The 16,561-nt window shown below is 75.6% G+C and overlaps 1 protein-coding gene across 1 annotated transcript in view; it reads left to right on the top strand.

Moving 5' to 3' along the window:
- CRELD1 (CRELD disulfide isomerase 1) overlaps positions 1-16,561 on the top strand; it is a 35,275-nt gene that overhangs the window by 13,687 nt on the left and 5,027 nt on the right. The window contains exons 6-9 of the mRNA XM_075917364.2: positions 1,471-1,566; positions 3,003-3,086; positions 4,026-4,121; positions 4,655-4,798. Coding sequence (XP_075773479.2) covers positions 1,471-1,566; positions 3,003-3,086; positions 4,026-4,121; positions 4,655-4,798 — 420 coding nt within the window. The remainder of the gene's footprint in view (positions 1-1,470; positions 1,567-3,002; positions 3,087-4,025; positions 4,122-4,654; positions 4,799-16,561) is intronic.

Here is a 16,561-nt window from a genome sequence, read left to right as displayed (position 1 = left end):
GGGGACTGGGAGAGGGACGCCCGGGCGGGGGACTGGGCGAGGGGCGCCCGGGCGGGGGACTGGGCGAGGGGCGCCCGGGGACTGGGCGAGAGGCTCCCGGGCGGGGGACTGGGAGGGAGACGCCCGGGCGGGGGACTGGGCGAGAGACGCCCGGGCGGGGGACTGGGCGAGAGACGCCCGGGGACTGGGCGAGAGGCTCCCGGGCGGGGGACTGGGAGGGAGACGCCCGGGCGGGGGACTGGGCGAGAGACGCCCGGGCGGGGGACTGGGAGGGAGACGCCCGGGCGGGGGACTGGGCGAGAGGCGCCCGGGCGGGGGACTGGGCGAGAGGCTCCCGGGCGGGGGACTGGGAGGGAGACGCCCGGGCGGGGGACTGGGCGAGAGACGCCCGGGCGGGGGACTGGGCGAGAGGCGCCCGGGCGGGGGACTGGGCGAGAGACGCCCGGGGACTGGGCGAGAGGCTCCCGGGCGGGGGACTGGGCGAGAGACGCCCGGGGACTGGGCGAGAGGCTCCCGGGCGGGGGACTGGGCGAGAGACGCCCGGGGACTGGGCGAGAGACGCCCGGGCGGGGGACTGGGCGAGAGACGCCCGGGGACTGGGCGAGAGGCTCCCGGGCGGGGGACTGGGCGAGAGACGCCCGGGGACTGGGCGAGAGGCGCCCGGGCGGGGGACTGGGCGAGAGGCGCCCGGGCGGGGGACTGGGAGAGGGACGCCCGGGCGGGGGACTGGGCGAGAGGCTCCCGGGCGGGGGACTGGGCGAGAGGCGCCCGGGCGGGGGACTGGGCGAGAGGCGCCCGGGCGGGGGACTGGGCGAGAGGCGCCCGGGCGGGGGACTGGGCGAGAGACGCCCGGGGACTGGGCGAGAGGCTCCCGGGCGGGGGACTGGGCGAGAGGCGCCCGGGCGGGGGACTGGGCGAGAGGCGCCCGGGCGGGGGACTGGGCGAGAGACGTCTGGGCGGGGGACTGGGAGAGGGACGCCCGGGCGGGGGACTGGGCGAGAGACGCCCGGGCGGGGGACTGGGCGAGAGACGCCCGGGGACTGGGCGAGAGGCTCCCGGGCGGGGGACTGGGCGAGAGACGCCCGGGCGGGGGACTGGGCGAGAGACGTCTGGGCGGGGGACTGGGAGAGGTCTCGAAAGTCATGGCTGGGCTGTAGGAAGTATATGAGGAAGAGCTCCATACGCCTCCTACACAAGAACCGAAGTTCACCCAATGAGATTAATGGGCAGTAGGTTTAAAACAAGCCAAAGGAAGTTTTTCTTCATGCGACACGCAGTCAACCTGTGGAACTCCTCGCCAGGGGAGGCTGTGAAGGCCAGGACATATAGCAGGGTTCACAGCGGGCTGGCTAGATTCACAGAGGACAGGTCCATCAATGGCTCGTAGCCAGGCTGGGCAGGGCTGGTGTCCCCGGGTGTGAGGCCTGGGCCATGCGGCCGGCTCAGGGCCCGTCTCTCCTTTCTTGGCAGAGTGCTACCGGGCCTGCGGGCGCTGCTCGGGGCCAGAGGACTCCAGCTGCCTGCGCTGCAAGAGGGGCTGGGTGCTGCATGACCATCGGTGCATTGGTGAGACCGTGGGGCCGGGGCCAGCGGGGCAGAACGTGACCGGGGAGGCCAGGCCCTGCCACCCCACAGCCCATGGGCCAGCCCTAGCTCTGAGCTCTGTCACCGGGCATCTAAACAGGAGAGGGGCCAATGGCACTTTTCCGAGCGGCTGGGGCAGAGGGAATGAGGCGGGTGTGGGCCTGGGCTGTGGGGCAGCTGTGGGGCCAGGCCATGGGCAGAGGATATGGGCAGCTGTGGGGCTGGGCCATGGGGTGGGGGAAGAGTGGCTGTGGGGCTGGGCCATGGGCAGAGGAGATGGGCAGCTGTGGGGCTGGGCCATGGGGTGGGGGAAGAGTGGCTGTGGGGCTGGGCCATGGGGCAGAGGAGATGGGTGGCTGTGGGGCTGGACAGTGGGCACAGGGGAGGGGCGGCTGTGGAGGTGGGCCGTGGGCAGAGGGTATGAGGCTTCTGGGCAGCTGTGTAACTGGGCTGTGGGCAGAGGGCCTGGGCGGCTGTGGGGCTGGGCCGTGGATTGGGGCGGGGATGAGGCAGCTGTGGGGCTGGGCCGTGGAGTGGGGCGGGGATGAGGCAGCTGTGGGGCCGGGCTGTGGGGCAGGGTGGGGATGAGGCGGCTGTGGGGCCGGGCCGTGGGGCGGGGCGGGGATGAGGCGGCTGTGGGGCCGGGCCGTGGGGCGGGGCGGGGATGAGGCGGCTGTGGGGCCGGGCCGTGGGGCGGGGCGGGGATGAGGCGGCTGTGGGGCCGGGCCGTGGGGCGGGGCGGGGATGAGGCGGCTGTGGGGCCGGGCCGTGGGGCGGGGCGGAGATGAGGCGGCTGTGGGGCCGGGCCGTGGGGCGGGGCGGGGATGAGGCGGCTGTGGGGCCGGGCCGTGGGGCGGGGTGGAGATGAGGCGGCTGTGGGGCCGGGGCGGGGATGAGCCGGGGCGGGGATGAGGCGGCTGTGGAGCCGGGCCGTGGGGCGGGGCGGAGATGAGGCGGCTGTGGGGCCGGGCCGTGGGGCGGGGCGGAGATGAGGCGGCTGTGGGGCCGGGCCGTGGGGCGGGGCGGAGATGAGGCGGCTGTGGGGCCGGGCCGTGGGGCGGGGCGGAGATGAGGCGGCTGTGGGGCCGGGCCGTGGGGCGGGGCGGAGATGAGGCGGCTGTGGGGCCGGGCCGTGGGGCGGGGCAGGGATGAGGCGGCTGTGGGGCTGGGCCGTGGGGTGGGGCGGGGATGAGGCGGCTGTGGGGCCGGGCCGTGGAGGGGGCGGGGATGAGGCGGCTGTGGGGCTGGTGCGGGGATGAGGTGGGGCGGGGATGAGGCGGCTGTGGGGCCGGGCCGTGGGGGGGGCGGGGATGAGGCGGCTGTGGGGCCGGGCCGTGGGGGGGGCGGGGATGAGGCGGCTGTGGGGCCGGGCTGTGGGGCAGCCGGCCGGGCTCTGACGAAGCTGCTGTCTTGCACAGACATAGACGAGTGTGGCACGGAGATGGCGCACTGCCGGGCCAACCAGTTCTGCGTCAACACGGAGGGGTCCTACGAGTGCCGAGGTCAGTGCCCCGGCGGGCGGGGGCGGCGCCGCTGGTGGGGAGGGGTCCTACGAGTGCCGAGGTCGGTACCCCGGCGGGCGAGGGCGGCGCCGCTGGTGGGGAGGGGTCCTACGAGTGCCGAGGTCGGTGCCCCGGCGGGCGAGGGCGGCGCCGCTGGTGGGGAGGGGTCCTACGAGTGCCGAGGTCAGTGCCCCGGCGGGCGAGGGCGGCGCCGCTGGTGGGGAGGGGTCCCACGAGCGCCGAGGTCGGTGCCCCCGGCGGGCGAGGGCGGCGCCGCTGGTGGGGAGGGGTCCCACGAGCGCCGAGGTCGGTGCCCCGGCGGGCGAGGGCGGCGCCGCTGGTGGGGAGGGGTCCCACGAGCGCCGAGGTCGGTGCCCCCGGCGGGCGAGGGCGGCGCCGCTGGTGGGGAGGGGTCCCACGAGCGCCGAGGCCGGTGCCCCGGCGGGCGAGGGCGGCGCCGCTGGTGGGGGGGGTCCCACGAGCGCCGAGGCCGGTACCCCGGCGGGCGAGGGCAGGCGCCGCTGGTGGGGAGGGGTCCTACGAGTGCCGAGGTCGGTACCCCGGCGGGCGAGGGCAGGCGCCGCTGGTGGGGAGGGGTCCTACGAGCGCCGAGGTCGGTGCCCCGGCGGGCGAGGGCGGCGCCGCTGGTGGGGAGGGGTCCTACGAGTGCCGAGGTCGGTGCCCCGGCGGGCGAGGGCGGCGCCGCTGGTGGGGGGGGGTCCCACGAGCGCCGAGGCCGGTGCCCCGGCGGGCGAGGGCGGCGCCGCTGGTGGGGAGGGGTCCTACGAGTGCCGAGGTCGGTGCCCCGGCGGGCGAGGGCGGCGCCGCTGGTGGGGGGGGTCCCGCTCCGAGCTGCGCCCTCCCCGGCCCGTGGCGGCAGGTGGAGCACTCACGCTGGGCGCCCCCTGGCTGGGCCCTCACGCCCCTCTCTGCCCCCAGACTGTGCCAAGGCCTGCGTGGGCTGCATGGGCGCCGGGCCTGCCCGCTGCAAGAAGTGTAACAAGGGCTACCAGCGGGATGGAGCCAAGTGCCTGGGTGAGTGGCATGCCTCTGCCCTTCCCCCCCGCGGGCTGTAACCCCCCTCCCCCGCCCCCCGCCGGCTGTAACCCCCCTCTCCCGCCCCCCCCCCCCCCGCCCCCTGTAACCCCCTCTCCCGCCCCCCCCGCCGGCTGTAACCCCCCTCCCCCGCCCCCTGTAACCGCCTTCTCCCGCCCCCCCCGCCGGCTGTAACCCCCCTCTCTCACCCCCTGTAACCCCCCTCTTCCGCCCTCCCCGCCGGCTGTAACCCCCCTCTCCCGCCCCCTGTAACCTCCTCTCCCGCCCCCTGCCGGCTGTAACCCCCCTCTCCCACCGCCCGCTGGCTGTAATCCCCCTCTCCCACCCCCCGCCGGCTGTAACCCCCCTCTCCCGCCCCCTGCCGGCTGTAACCCCCCTCTCCCGCCCCCCATAGTTTAACCCCCCTGCTGTAACCCACTTCCCACACCCCAGCTGTAACCTACCTCTCCTGCCCCCACCAGCTGTAATCTATCCCCCCTCCCGCTGGCTCTAATCTCCCCCCCCCCCCGCAGATGTGGACGAATGTGCGAGCGCGCCAGAGCCCGTCTGCACCGGGCCCCAGGAGGTCTGCGAGAACACGGATGGAAGCTACCGGTGCGTGTGTGCGGAGGGCCATGTCCGCAAGGATGGGGAGTGCGTGGAGGACAAACCCCCGGGTAAGACTCCATAGGGACCCCCCAGCCAAGGCTGGCTCCTCCCTCTCCATGGGCCTGGGGAGTCACAGCCCTGGGGCTGTGTGGAAGTGGGGGAGGGTGGTGCACGTGACACAGTGCGTTGTGCCTGGCGCCGCCGTGCGCCAGGGGAGCGACCCAGCACTGGTGCCCGCTGCATGGAGGCACCGCACGGCCACTGCTGCAGTGTCAGTCCCTGCCTGGGGGCTGTGCCGGGGCGCTGGGGACCCCGCCGGCAGCGTCTGGAGCACGAGGGGCCTCGGGACCGGGACTGGCTCAGGGAAGAGGGGACACAGGAAGTGTGCGCGGGGGAGGGGCAGTGTGGGGCTGGAGCCATGAGGGAGACAGACTGAGGTTGCTGGGGCTCCTGGGCCCTAACCCGAGTCCTGTAATCGCCCCACGTCTGCGCTGGGCTGTACCCGGGAGGGGCAGTAAGCCCTGTTCTGCTGCTCGGGGTCAGGATCGCGGGGACCGACTGCGTCTCAGCCACCCCCACATGGAAGCCGGGGGGAGGGGCAGCCCGTGCAGGGGCAGCGCGTGGCGCTCCGGCGAGCCGAGGGGCTGAGCGAAATGCTGCACGCCTGCCAGGAGCAAGCGGCTCAGCCGCCGGGGGGCCCTCGAGGGCCCAACGGCTGCGACTCCCCGACTCTCTGCCTGGCTCTCGGTGGCTGAGGGGAGGGAGGTCCCGTGCCGGAGCCATTCGTGTCGGTGACAGTCCCTGTCCGAGGAGGTTTCGGTAGCCGGTCCCTGGGCCCACGTGGCATTCACCAAGACTTCGGAGGGAACTCAACAGTGACCTGCGGAACTCCCAGCTGCAGCTTGGAACCGGCTTCCAGACCAGCTTCTGCGCCTCCGGCCTGGCCGCCAGCCTTTCGAAGAGGCCCCGGAGGTGCCCCGGGCTATTGCAGGCTGCTAGCCTGCCCCAAGTGCTAGGCCCCTTGAAACTCCGGGGAAGAGCAAAACTGGCCCCTGAGACGGTGCCATTCGGTGCTGAGGAGGCCGCGTGGCTTGTGTAAAGGGAAACCCTGCCTCACCAGCCTCCCACAGCCCTGTGGCACCGAGCGCGTGGCCAGCTTGCCGGGTGCAGAGAGGGGGCTGGAGGCCCCACGGGCTCTGTCCTGGGACCAGCCCCGTCTGCTGCATATTGGAGAGCAGGAGAGTGGGGCAGGAGCTGCGCCGGTCACGGCTAGGACCATCACGCTTGGCACGAAGCGCCCTCGTCTCCCAGCGCAGTGCCGCGGGCGTTCGGCTGTGCCCAGGCAACGGGGGCGCTTCTCATCCGGCGGGAAGGGGGCCGCAGCAGGGACAGCGACCCCAGTGAGTAGGGGCAGCAAGCACGTAGCCCTGCCACTCCGCCGGGCAGCCGCTGGGTAGCGTGTCCTGCCCTGCCCTGGGCTAGAGCGGGGGAACAGCTGCTGGATGCACCCACCCACTGCCCTCAGCCCCCCACACGGCAGCACCCCCACGGCCCGGACTCCTTCCCCTCCGCCCCTCGGTGCCCCGCCCGAACCCACGGCCCGGACTCCTTCCCCTCCGCCCCTCGGCCCCCCGCCCGAACCCACGGCCCGGACTCCTTCCCCTCCGCCCCTCGGTGCCCCGCCCGAACCCACGGCCCGGACTCCTTCCCCTCCGCCCCTCGGCCCCCCGCCCGAACCCACGGCCTGGACTCCTTCCCCTCCGCCCCTCGGCCCCCCGCCCGAACCCACGGCCCGGACTCCTTCCCCTCTGCCCCTCGGTGCCCCGCCCGAACCCACGGCCTGGACTCCTTCCCCTCCGCCCCTCGGCCCCCGCCCGAACCCACGGCCCGGACTCCTTCCCCTCCGCCCCTCGGTGCCCCGCCCAAACCCACGGCCCGGACTCCTTCCCCTCCGCCCCTCGGTGCCCCGCCCGAACCCACGGCCCGGACTCCTTCCCCTCCGCCCCTCGGTGCCCCGCCCGAACCCACGGCCCGGACTCCTTCCCCTCCGCCCCTCGGTGCCCCGCCCGAACCCACGGCCCGGACTCCTTCCCCTCCGCCCCTCGGTGCCCCGCCCGAACCCACGGCCTGGACTCCTTCCCCTCCGCCCCTCGGTGCCCCGCCCGAACCCACGGCCCGGACTCCTTCCCCTCTGCCCCTCGGTGCCCCGCCCGAACCCACGGCCCGGACTCCTTCCCCTCCGCCCCTCGGTGCCCCGCCCGAACCCACGGCCCGGACTCCTTCCCCTCCGCCCCTCGGTGCCCCGCCCGAACCCACGGCCCGGACTCCTTCCCCTCCGCCCCTCGGTGCCCCGCCCGAACCCACGGCCCGGACTCCTTCCCCTCCGCCCCTCGGCCCCCCGCCCGAACCCACGGCCCGGACTCCTTCCCCTCCGCCCCTCGGTGCCCCGCCCGAACCCACGGCCCGGACTCCTTCCCCTCCGCCCCTCGGTGCCCCGCCCGAACCCACGGCCCGGACTCCTTCCCCTCCGCCCCTCGGCCCCCCGCCCGAACCCACGGCCCGGACTCCTTCCCCTCCGCCCCTCGGTGCCCCGCCCGAACCCACGGCCCGGACTCCTTCCCCTCCGCCCCTCGGTGCCCCGCCCGAACCCACGGCCCGGACTCCTTCCCCTCCGCCCCTCGGTGCCCCGCCCGAACCCACGGCCCGGACTCCTTCCCCTCTGCCCCTCGGTGCCCCGCCCGAACCCACGGCCCGGACTCCTTCCCCTCCGCCCCTCGGTGCCCCGCCCGAACCCACGGCCCGGACTCCTTCCCCTCCGCCCCTCGGTGCCCCGCCCGAACCCACGGCCCGGACTCCTTCCCCTCCGCCCCTCGGCCCCCCGCCCGAACCCACGGCCTGGACTCCTTCCCCTCCGCCCCTCGGCCCCCCGCCCGAACCCACGGCCTGGACTCCTTCCCCTCCGCCCCTCGGCCCCCCGCCCGAACCCACGGCCCGGACTCCTTCCCCTCCGCCCCTCGGTGCCCCGCCCGAACCCACGGCCCGGACTCCTTCCCCTCCGCCCCTCGGTGCCCCGCCCGAACCCACGGCCCGGACTCCTTCCCCTCTGCCCCTCGGTGCCCCGCCCGAACCCACGGCCTGGACTCCTTCCCCTCCGCCCCTCGGTGCCCCGCCCGAACCCACGGCCTGGACTCCTTCCCCTCCGCCCCTCGGCCCCCCGCCCGAACCCACGGCCCGGACTCCTTCCCCTCTGCCCCTCGGTGCCCCGCCCGAACCCACGGCCCGGACTCCTTCCCCTCCGCCCCTCGGTGCCCCGCCCGAACCCACGGCCCGGACTCCTTCCCCTCCGCCCCTCGGCCCCCCGCCCGAACCCACGGCCCGGACTCCTTCCCCTCCGCCCCTCGGTGCCCCGCCCGAACCCACGGCCCGGACTCCTTCCCCTCCGCCCCTCGGCCCCCCGCCCGAACCCACGGCCCGGACTCCTTCCCCTCCGCCCCTCGGTGCCCCGCCCGAACCCACGGCCCGGACTCCTTCCCCTCCGCCCCTCGGTGCCCCGCCCGAACCCACGGCCTGGACTCCTTCCCCTCCGCCCCTCGGCCCCCCGCCCGAACCCACGGCCCGGACTCCTTCCCCTCTGCCCCTCGGTGCCCCGCCCGAACCCACGGCCCGGACTCCTTCCCCTCCGCCCCTCGGTGCCCCGCCCGAACCCACGGCCCGGACTCCTTCCCCTCTGCCCCTCGGTGCCCCGCCCGAACCCACGGCCTGGACTCCTTCCCCTCCGCCCCTCGGCCCCCGCCCGAACCCACGGCCCGGACTCCTTCCCCTCTGCCCCTCGGTGCCCCGCCCGAACCCACGGCCCGGACTCCTTCCCCTCTGCCCCTCGGTGCCCCGCCCGAACCCACGGCCTGGACTCCTTCCCCTCTGCCCCTCGGTGCCCCGCCCGAACCCACGGCCTGGACTCCTTCCCCTCCGCCCCTCGGTGCCCCGCCCGAACCCACGGCCCGGACTCCTTCCCCTCCGCCCCTCGGTGCCCCGCCCGAACCCACGGCCCGGAGTCCTTCCCCTCTGCCCCTCGGTGCCCCGCCCGAACCCACGGCCTGGACTCCTTCCCCTCCGCCCCTCGGTGCCCCGCCCGAACCCACGGCCTGGACTCCTTCCCCTCCGCCCCTCGGTGCCCCGCCCGAACCCACGGCCCGGACTCCTTCCCCTCCGCCCCTCGGTGCCCCGCCCGAACCCACGGCCCGGACTCCTTCCCCTCCGCCCCTCGGTGCCCCGCCCGAACCCACGGCCCGGACTCCTTCCCCTCTGCCCCTCGGTGCCCCGCCCGAACCCACGGCCTGGACTCCTTCCCCTCCGCCCCTCGGCCCCCCGCCCGAACCCACGGCCCGGACTCCTTCCCCTCTGCCCCTCGGTGCCCCGCCCGAACCCACGGCCTGGACTCCTTCCCCTCCGCCCCTCGGTGCCCCGCCCGAACCCACGGCCTGGACTCCTTCCCCTCCGCCCCTCGGTGCCCCGCCCGAACCCACGGCCCGGACTCCTTCCCCTCCGCCCCTCGGTGCCCCGCCCGAACCCACGGCCCGGACTCCTTCCCCTCCGCCCCTCGGTGCCCCGCCCGAACCCACGGCCCGGACTCCTTCCCCTCCGCCCCTCGGTGCCCCGCCCGAACCCACGGCCCGGACTCCTTCCCCTCCGCCCCTCGGTGCCCCGCCCGAACCCACGGCCCGGACTCCTTCCCCTCCGCCCCTCGGTGCCCAGCCCGAACCCACGGCCCGGACTCCTTCCCCTCTGCCCCTCGGTGCCCCGCCCGAACCCACGGCCCGGACTCCTTCCCCTCCGCCCCTCGGTGCCCCGCCCGAACCCACGGCCCGGACTCCTTCCCCTCCGCCCCTCGGTGCCCCGCCCGAACCCACGGCCCGGACTCCTTCCCCTCTGCCCCTCGGTGCCCCGCCCGAACCCACGGCCCGGACTCCTTCCCCTCCGCCCCTCGGTGCCCCGCCCGAACCCACGGCCCGGACTCCTTCCCCTCTGCCCCTCGGTGCCCCGCCCGAACCCACGGCCCGGACTCCTTCCCCTCCGCCCCTCGGCCCCCCGCCCGAACCCACGGCCCGGACTCCTTCCCCTCCGCCCCTCGGTGCCCCGCCCGAACCCACGGCCCGGACTCCTTCCCCTCTGCCCCTCGGTGCCCCGCCCGAACCCACGGCCCGGACTCCTTCCCCTCCGCCCCTCGGTGCCCCGCCCGAACCCACGGCCCGGACTCCTTCCCCTCTGCCCCTCGGTGCCCCGCCCGAACCCACGGCCCGGACTCCTTCCCCTCCGCCCCTCGGTGCCCCGCCCGAACCCACGGCCCGGACTCCTTCCCCTCCGCCCCTCGGTGCCCCGCCCGAACCCACGGCCCGGACTCCTTCCCCTCTGCCCCTCGGTGCCCCGCCCGAACCCACGGCCCGGACTCCTTCCCCTCCGCCCCTCGGTGCCCCGCCCAAACCCACGGCCTGGACTCCTTCCCCTCCGCCCCTCGGTGCCCCGCCCGAACCCACGGCCCGGACTCCTTCCCCTCTGCCCCTCGGTGCCCCGCCCGAACCCACGGCCTGGACTCCTTCCCCTCCGCCCCTCGGCCCCCCGCCCGAACCCACGGCCCGGACTCCTTCCCCTCCGCCCCTCGGTGCCCCGCCCGAACCCACGGCCCGGACTCCTTCCCCTCCTCCCCTCGGTGCCCCGCCCGAACCCACGGCCTGGACTCCTTCCCCTCCGCCCCTCGGTGCCCCGCCCGAACCCACGGCCTGGACTCCTTCCCCTCCGCCCCTCGGCCCCCCGCCCAAACCCACGGCCCGGACTCCTTCCCCTCCGCCCCTCGGTGCCCCGCCCAAACCCACGGCCTGGACTCCATTCCCTCCGCCCTCGGCCCCCCGCCCGAACCCACGGCCCGGACTCCTTCCCCTCTGCCCCTCGGTGCCCCGCCCGAACCCACGGCCTGGACTCCTTCCCCTCCGCCCCTCGGCCCCCCGCCCGAACCCACGGCCTGGACTCCTTCCCCTCCGCCCCTCGGCCCCCCGCCCGAACCCACGGCCCGGACTCCTTCCCCTCTGCCCCTCGGTGCCCCGCCCGAACCCACGGCCCGGACTCCTTCCCCTCCGCCCCTCGGCCCCCCGCCCGAACCCACGGCCCGGACTCCTTCCCCTCCGCCCCTCGGTGCCCCGCCCGAACCCACGGCCCGGACTCCTTCCCCTCCGCCCCTCGGTGCCCCGCCCGAACCCACGGCCTGGACTCCTTCCCCTCCGCCCCTCGGCCCCCCGCCCGAACCCACGGCCTGGACTCCTTCCCCTCCGCCCCTCGGCCCCCCGCCCGAACCCACGGCCCGGACTCCTTCCCCTCCGCCCCTCGGTGCCCCGCCCGAACCCACGGCCCGGACTCCTTCCCCTCCGCCCCTCGGCCCCCCGCCCGAACCCACGGCCCGGACTCCTTCCCCTCTGCCCCTCGGTGCCCCGCCCGAACCCACGGCCCGGACTCCTTCCCCTCCGCCCCTCGGTGCCCCGCCCAAACCCACGGCCTGGACTCCTTCCCCTCCGCCCCTCGGTGCCCCGCCCGAACCCACGGCCCGGACTCCTTCCCCTCTGCCCCTCGGTGCCCCGCCCGAACCCACGGCCTGGACTCCTTCCCCTCCGCCCCTCGGCCCCCCGCCCGAACCCACGGCCTGGACTCCTTCCCCTCCGCCCCTCGGCCCCCCGCCCGAACCCACGGCCCGGACTCCTTCCCCTCTGCCCCTCGGTGCCCCGCCCGAACCCACGGCCCGGACTCCTTCCCCTCTGCCCCTCGGTGCCCCGCCCGAACCCACGGCCTGGACTCCTTCCCCTCTGCCCCTCGGTGCCCCGCCCGAACCCACGGCCCGGACTCCTTCCCCTCCGCCCCTCGGTGCCCCGCCCGAACCCACGGCCCGGACTCCTTCCCCTCCGCCCCTCGGTGCCCCGCCCGAACCCACGGCCCGGACTCCTTCCCCTCTGCCCCTCGGTGCCCCGCCCGAACCCACGGCCCGGACTCCTTCCCCTCCGCCCCTCGGTGCCCCGCCCGAACCCACGGCCCGGACTCCTTCCCCTCCGCCCCTCGGTGCCCCGCCCGAACCCACGGCCCGGACTCCTTCCCCTCCGCCCCTCGGTGCCCCGCCCGAACCCACGGCCCGGACTCCTTCCCCTCTGCCCCTCGGTGCCCCGCCCGAACCCACGGCCCGGACTCCTTCCCCTCCTCCCCTCGGTGCCCCGCCCGAACCCACGGCCCGGACTCCTTCCCCTCCGCCCCTCGGTGCCCCGCCCGAACCCACGGCCCGGACTCCTTCCCCTCCGCCCCTCGGTGCCCCGCCCGAACCCACGGCCCGGACTCCTTCCCCTCCGCCCCTCGGTGCCCCGCCCGAACCCACGGCCCGGACTCCTTCCCCTCTGCCCCTCGGTGCCCCGCCCGAACCCACGGCCTGGACTCCTTCCCCTCCGCCCCTCGGTGCCCCGCCCGAACCCACGGCCCGGACTCCTTCCCCTCTGCCCCTCGGTGCCCCGCCCGAACCCACGGCCCGGACTCCTTCCCCTCCGCCCCTCGGTGCCCCGCCCGAACCCACGGCCCGGACTCCTTCCCCTCCGCCCCTCGGTGCCCCGCCCGAACCCACGGCCCGGACTCCTTCCCCTCTGCCCCTCGGTGCCCCGCCCGAACCCACGGCCTGGACTCCTTCCCCTCCGCCCCTCGGCCCCCGCCCGAACCCACGGCCCGGACTCCTTCCCCTCTGCCCCTCGGTGCCCCGCCCGAACCCACGGCCTGGACTCCTTCCCCTCCGCCCCTCGGTGCCCCGCCCGAACCCACGGCCTGGACTCCTTCCCCTCCGCCCCTCGGTGCCCCGCCCGAACCCACGGCCCGGACTCCTTCCCCTCCGCCCCTCGGTGCCCCGCCCGAACCCACGGCCCGGACTCCTTCCCCTCCGCCCCTCGGTGCCCCGCCCGAACCCACGGCCCGGACTCCTTCCCCTCCGCCCCTCGGTGCCCCGCCCGAACCCACGGCCCGGACTCCTTCCCCTCCGCCCCTCGGTGCCCCGCCCGAACCCACGGCCCGGACTCCTTCCCCTCCGCCCCTCGGTGCCCTGCCCGAACCCACGGCCCGGACTCCTTCCCCTCCGCCCCTCGGCCCCCGCCCGAACCCACGGCCCGGACTCCTTCCCCTCCGCCCCTCGGCCCCCCGCCCGAACCCACGGCCCGGACTCCTTCCCCTCCGCCCCTCGGTGCCCCGCCCGAACCCACGGCCCGGACTCCTTCCCCTCCGCCCCTCGGTGCCCCGCCCGAACCCACGGCCCGGACTCCTTCCCCTCCGCCCCTCGGTGCCCCGCCCGAACCCACGGCCCGGACTCCTTCCCCTCCGCCCCTCGGTGCCCCGCCCGAACCCACGGCCCGGACTCCTTCCCCTCTGCCCCTCGGTGCCCCGCCCGAACCCACGGCCCGGACTCCTTCCCCTCCGCCCCTCGGTGCCCCGCCCGAACCCACGGCCCGGACTCCTTCCCCTCTGCCCCTCGGTGCCCCGCCCGAACCCACGGCCCGGACTCCTTCCCCTCCGCCCCTCGGCCCCCCGCCCGAACCCACGGCCCGGACTCCTTCCCCTCCGCCCCTCGGTGCCCCGCCCGAACCCACGGCCCGGACTCCTTCCCCTCTGCCCCTCGGTGCCCCGCCCGAACCCACGGCCCGGACTCCTTCCCCTCCGCCCCTCGGTGCCCCGCCCGAACCCACGGCCCGGACTCCTTCCCCTCTGCCCCTCGGTGCCCCGCCCGAACCCACGGCCCGGACTCCTTCCCCTCCGCCCCTCGGTGCCCCGCCCGAACCCACGGCCCGGACTCCTTCCCCTCTGCCCCTCGGTGCCCCGCCCGAACCCACGGCCCGGACTCCTTCCCCTCCGCCCCTCGGCCCCCCGCCCGAACCCACGGCCCGGACTCCTTCCCCTCCGCCCCTCGGTGCCCCGCCCGAACCCACGGCCCGGACTCCTTCCCCTCTGCCCCTCGGTGCCCCGCCCGAACCCACGGCCCGGACTCCTTCCCCTCCGCCCCTCGGTGCCCCGCCCAAACCCACGGCCTGGACTCCTTCCCCTCCGCCCCTCGGTGCCCCGCCCGAACCCACGGCCCGGACTCCTTCCCCTCTGCCCCTCGGTGCCCCGCCCGAACCCACGGCCTGGACTCCTTCCCCTCCGCCCCTCGGCCCCCCGCCCGAACCCACGGCCCGGACTCCTTCCCCTCCGCCCCTCGGTGCCCCGCCCGAACCCACGGCCCGGACTCCTTCCCCTCCTCCCCTCGGTGCCCCGCCCGAACCCACGGCCTGGACTCCTTCCCCTCCGCCCCTCGGTGCCCCGCCCGAACCCACGGCCTGGACTGCTTCCCCTCCGCCCCTCGGCCCCCCGCCCAAACCCACGGCCCGGACTCCTTCCCCTCCGCCCCTCGGTGCCCCGCCCAAACCCACGGCCTGGACTCCATTCCCTCCGCCCTCGGCCCCCCGCCCGAACCCACGGCCCGGACTCCTTCCCCTCTGCCCCTCGGTGCCCCGCCCGAACCCACGGCCCGGACTCCTTCCCCTCCGCCCCTCGGTGCCCCGCCCGAACCCACGGCCCGGACTCCTTCCCCTCCGCCCCTCGGTGCCCCGCCCGAACCCACGGCCCGGACTCCTTCCCCTCTGCCCCTCGGTGCCCCGCCCGAACCCACGGCCCGGACTCCTTCCCCTCCGCCCCTCGGTGCCCCGCCCAAACCCACGGCCTGGACTCCTTCCCCTCCGCCCCTCGGTGCCCCGCCCGAACCCACGGCCCGGACTCCTTCCCCTCCTCCCCTCGGTGCCCCGCCCGAACCCACGGCCCGGACTCCTTCCCCTCCGCCCCTCGGTGCCCCGCCCGAACCCACGGCCCGGACTCCTTCCCCTCCGCCCCTCGGCCCCCCGCCCGAACCCACGGCCCGGACTCCTTCCCCTCCGCCCCTCGGTGCCCCGCCCGAACCCACGGCCCGGACTCCTTCCCCTCCGCCCCTCGGTGCCCCGCCCGAACCCACGGCCCGGACTCCTTCCCCTCTGCCCCTCGGTGCCCCGCCCGAACCCACGGCCTGGACTCCTTCCCCTCCGCCCCTCGGTGCCCCGCCCGAACCCACGGCCCGGACTCCTTCCCCTCTGCCCCTCGGTGCCCCGCCCGAACCCACGGCCTGGACTCCTTCCCCTCCGCCCCTCGGCCCCCCGCCCGAACCCACGGCCCGGACTCCTTCCCCTCCGCCCCTCGGTGCCCCGCCCGAACCCACGGCCCGGACTCCTTCCCCTCCTCCCCTCGGTGCCCCGCCCGAACCCACGGCCTGGACTCCTTCCCCTCCGCCCCTCGGTGCCCCGCCCGAACCCACGGCCTGGACTCCTTCCCCTCCGCCCCTCGGCCCCCCGCCCAAACCCACGGCCCGGACTCCTTCCCCTCCGCCCCTCGGTGCCCCGCCCAAACCCACGGCCTGGACTCCATTCCCTCCGCCCTCGGCCCCCCGCCCGAACCCACGGCCCGGACTCCTTCCCCTCCTCCCCTCGGCCCCCCGCCCTGAAGAACGCCAGCAAGGACAGGTAAATCTTCCAGTCCAGCATGTTCGTAAAGCATCTGGAGAAGGGGGTCTCAGGGAGGTGACACCAGGCTGCCGGAGGTAGCTGAGTCCGCTCAGGCTGGGGAGAGCTTCAGAAGGGTTTCTCCAAACTGCATGATGGCAACAGCATGGGCCAGGCGTTGTAATGGTGACAAATGCCAAGTCCTGTGCACTGGAGCCAGTCGCCCCAGCTACACACACAAACCGTGGGCTCTAAATGAACTCGGCGCTGGAGAGTTCTCTGCAGCTGCAGCAGTCAGCAAAGCAGCCAGCCGGTTGGGCAGTGGGCGGGACAGCGAAGCTGTGATGGCGCGTTGGGGGTTCCCCGTCCCCTGCACCCCGAAATGGCACAAACAGACTGTACCAGCCAGTGGAATTGAGGGTGGTTTATTGCTCCTCCAGCACAGCGCAGCACAGATGTAATCTGGTTACAGGAACTGGGCTAGGATGCCTCAGGCCCCCTTGAGATGGGGGAGACTGGGCCCCTAAAACTCCAGCTCCTCTCCCTAGGCTGTCTCATCCATCCTCCCAGACAGCCACCAACCAACTAACTAAATTCCCTTGCAGCCCTGCCCCCGCAGTCAGGGCCGCATTCCACCTTCCTTTGTTCCTCTCCATGGGGGGTGTCTGGCCCCTAGATCAACAAGTTTGGCCTTACCTCTGCCTAGCGAGGTTTTCCCTGCTGGGTCTTGCTCCAGACAGCAGGGGTCACCACAGCCCAGCAAGTACCCCCACTACGTCACAGTTCTCCCCCCTCCGAGAGCGAACTGAGCAGGGTCACTCCGCTCGTGACCTAGGGAAGTTCGGGTCCTCTGCGTGGGAACCCGCCCCGGGGACATGGGTGCTCCCCTTGACTCGGGCCGGCCGTGGCGAGGCCCCACATGAGCTGGCTTCCCTCTGTCCACTCGCCGCCCCGCTCCAGGGCGACTGGCGCAGGCCTGTCCTCGGGGGTCACACCCACCCTTCCACTGGCCTTGATCTCTGGCCGGGGTCTCTCGGGCCGGGGCCATGAGCCCAGTGAGCCTTCTCTGGACAACCAGGGCGGCTTCCACCCCCGAAGCTCCATCCAGGGAGGTCTTCCCCTCCCATAACTCAGCCAGCCCAGAGGGTCCTCTATCTGGGGTAGAGACCCCCAAGCCGCTTTCCTCCTGTCTTGGGCCTTCCCGCCCCTCTGGCAGGAGTCACAGGACCGGCAGTACCGCTGCACGGCTGTAAAGATTCCCGGCCAATAGAA

The sequence above is a fragment of the Pelodiscus sinensis genome, chromosome 11 (assembly GCF_052426305.1).
Source record: "Pelodiscus sinensis isolate ZL-2025 chromosome 11, ASM5242630v1, whole genome shotgun sequence".
NCBI classification, from domain to species: Eukaryota; Metazoa; Chordata; order Testudines; family Trionychidae; genus Pelodiscus; species Pelodiscus sinensis.
The sequence above is the reverse complement of the archived record's forward strand: the minus strand, read 5'-3'. Positions and strand labels throughout refer to the sequence as shown.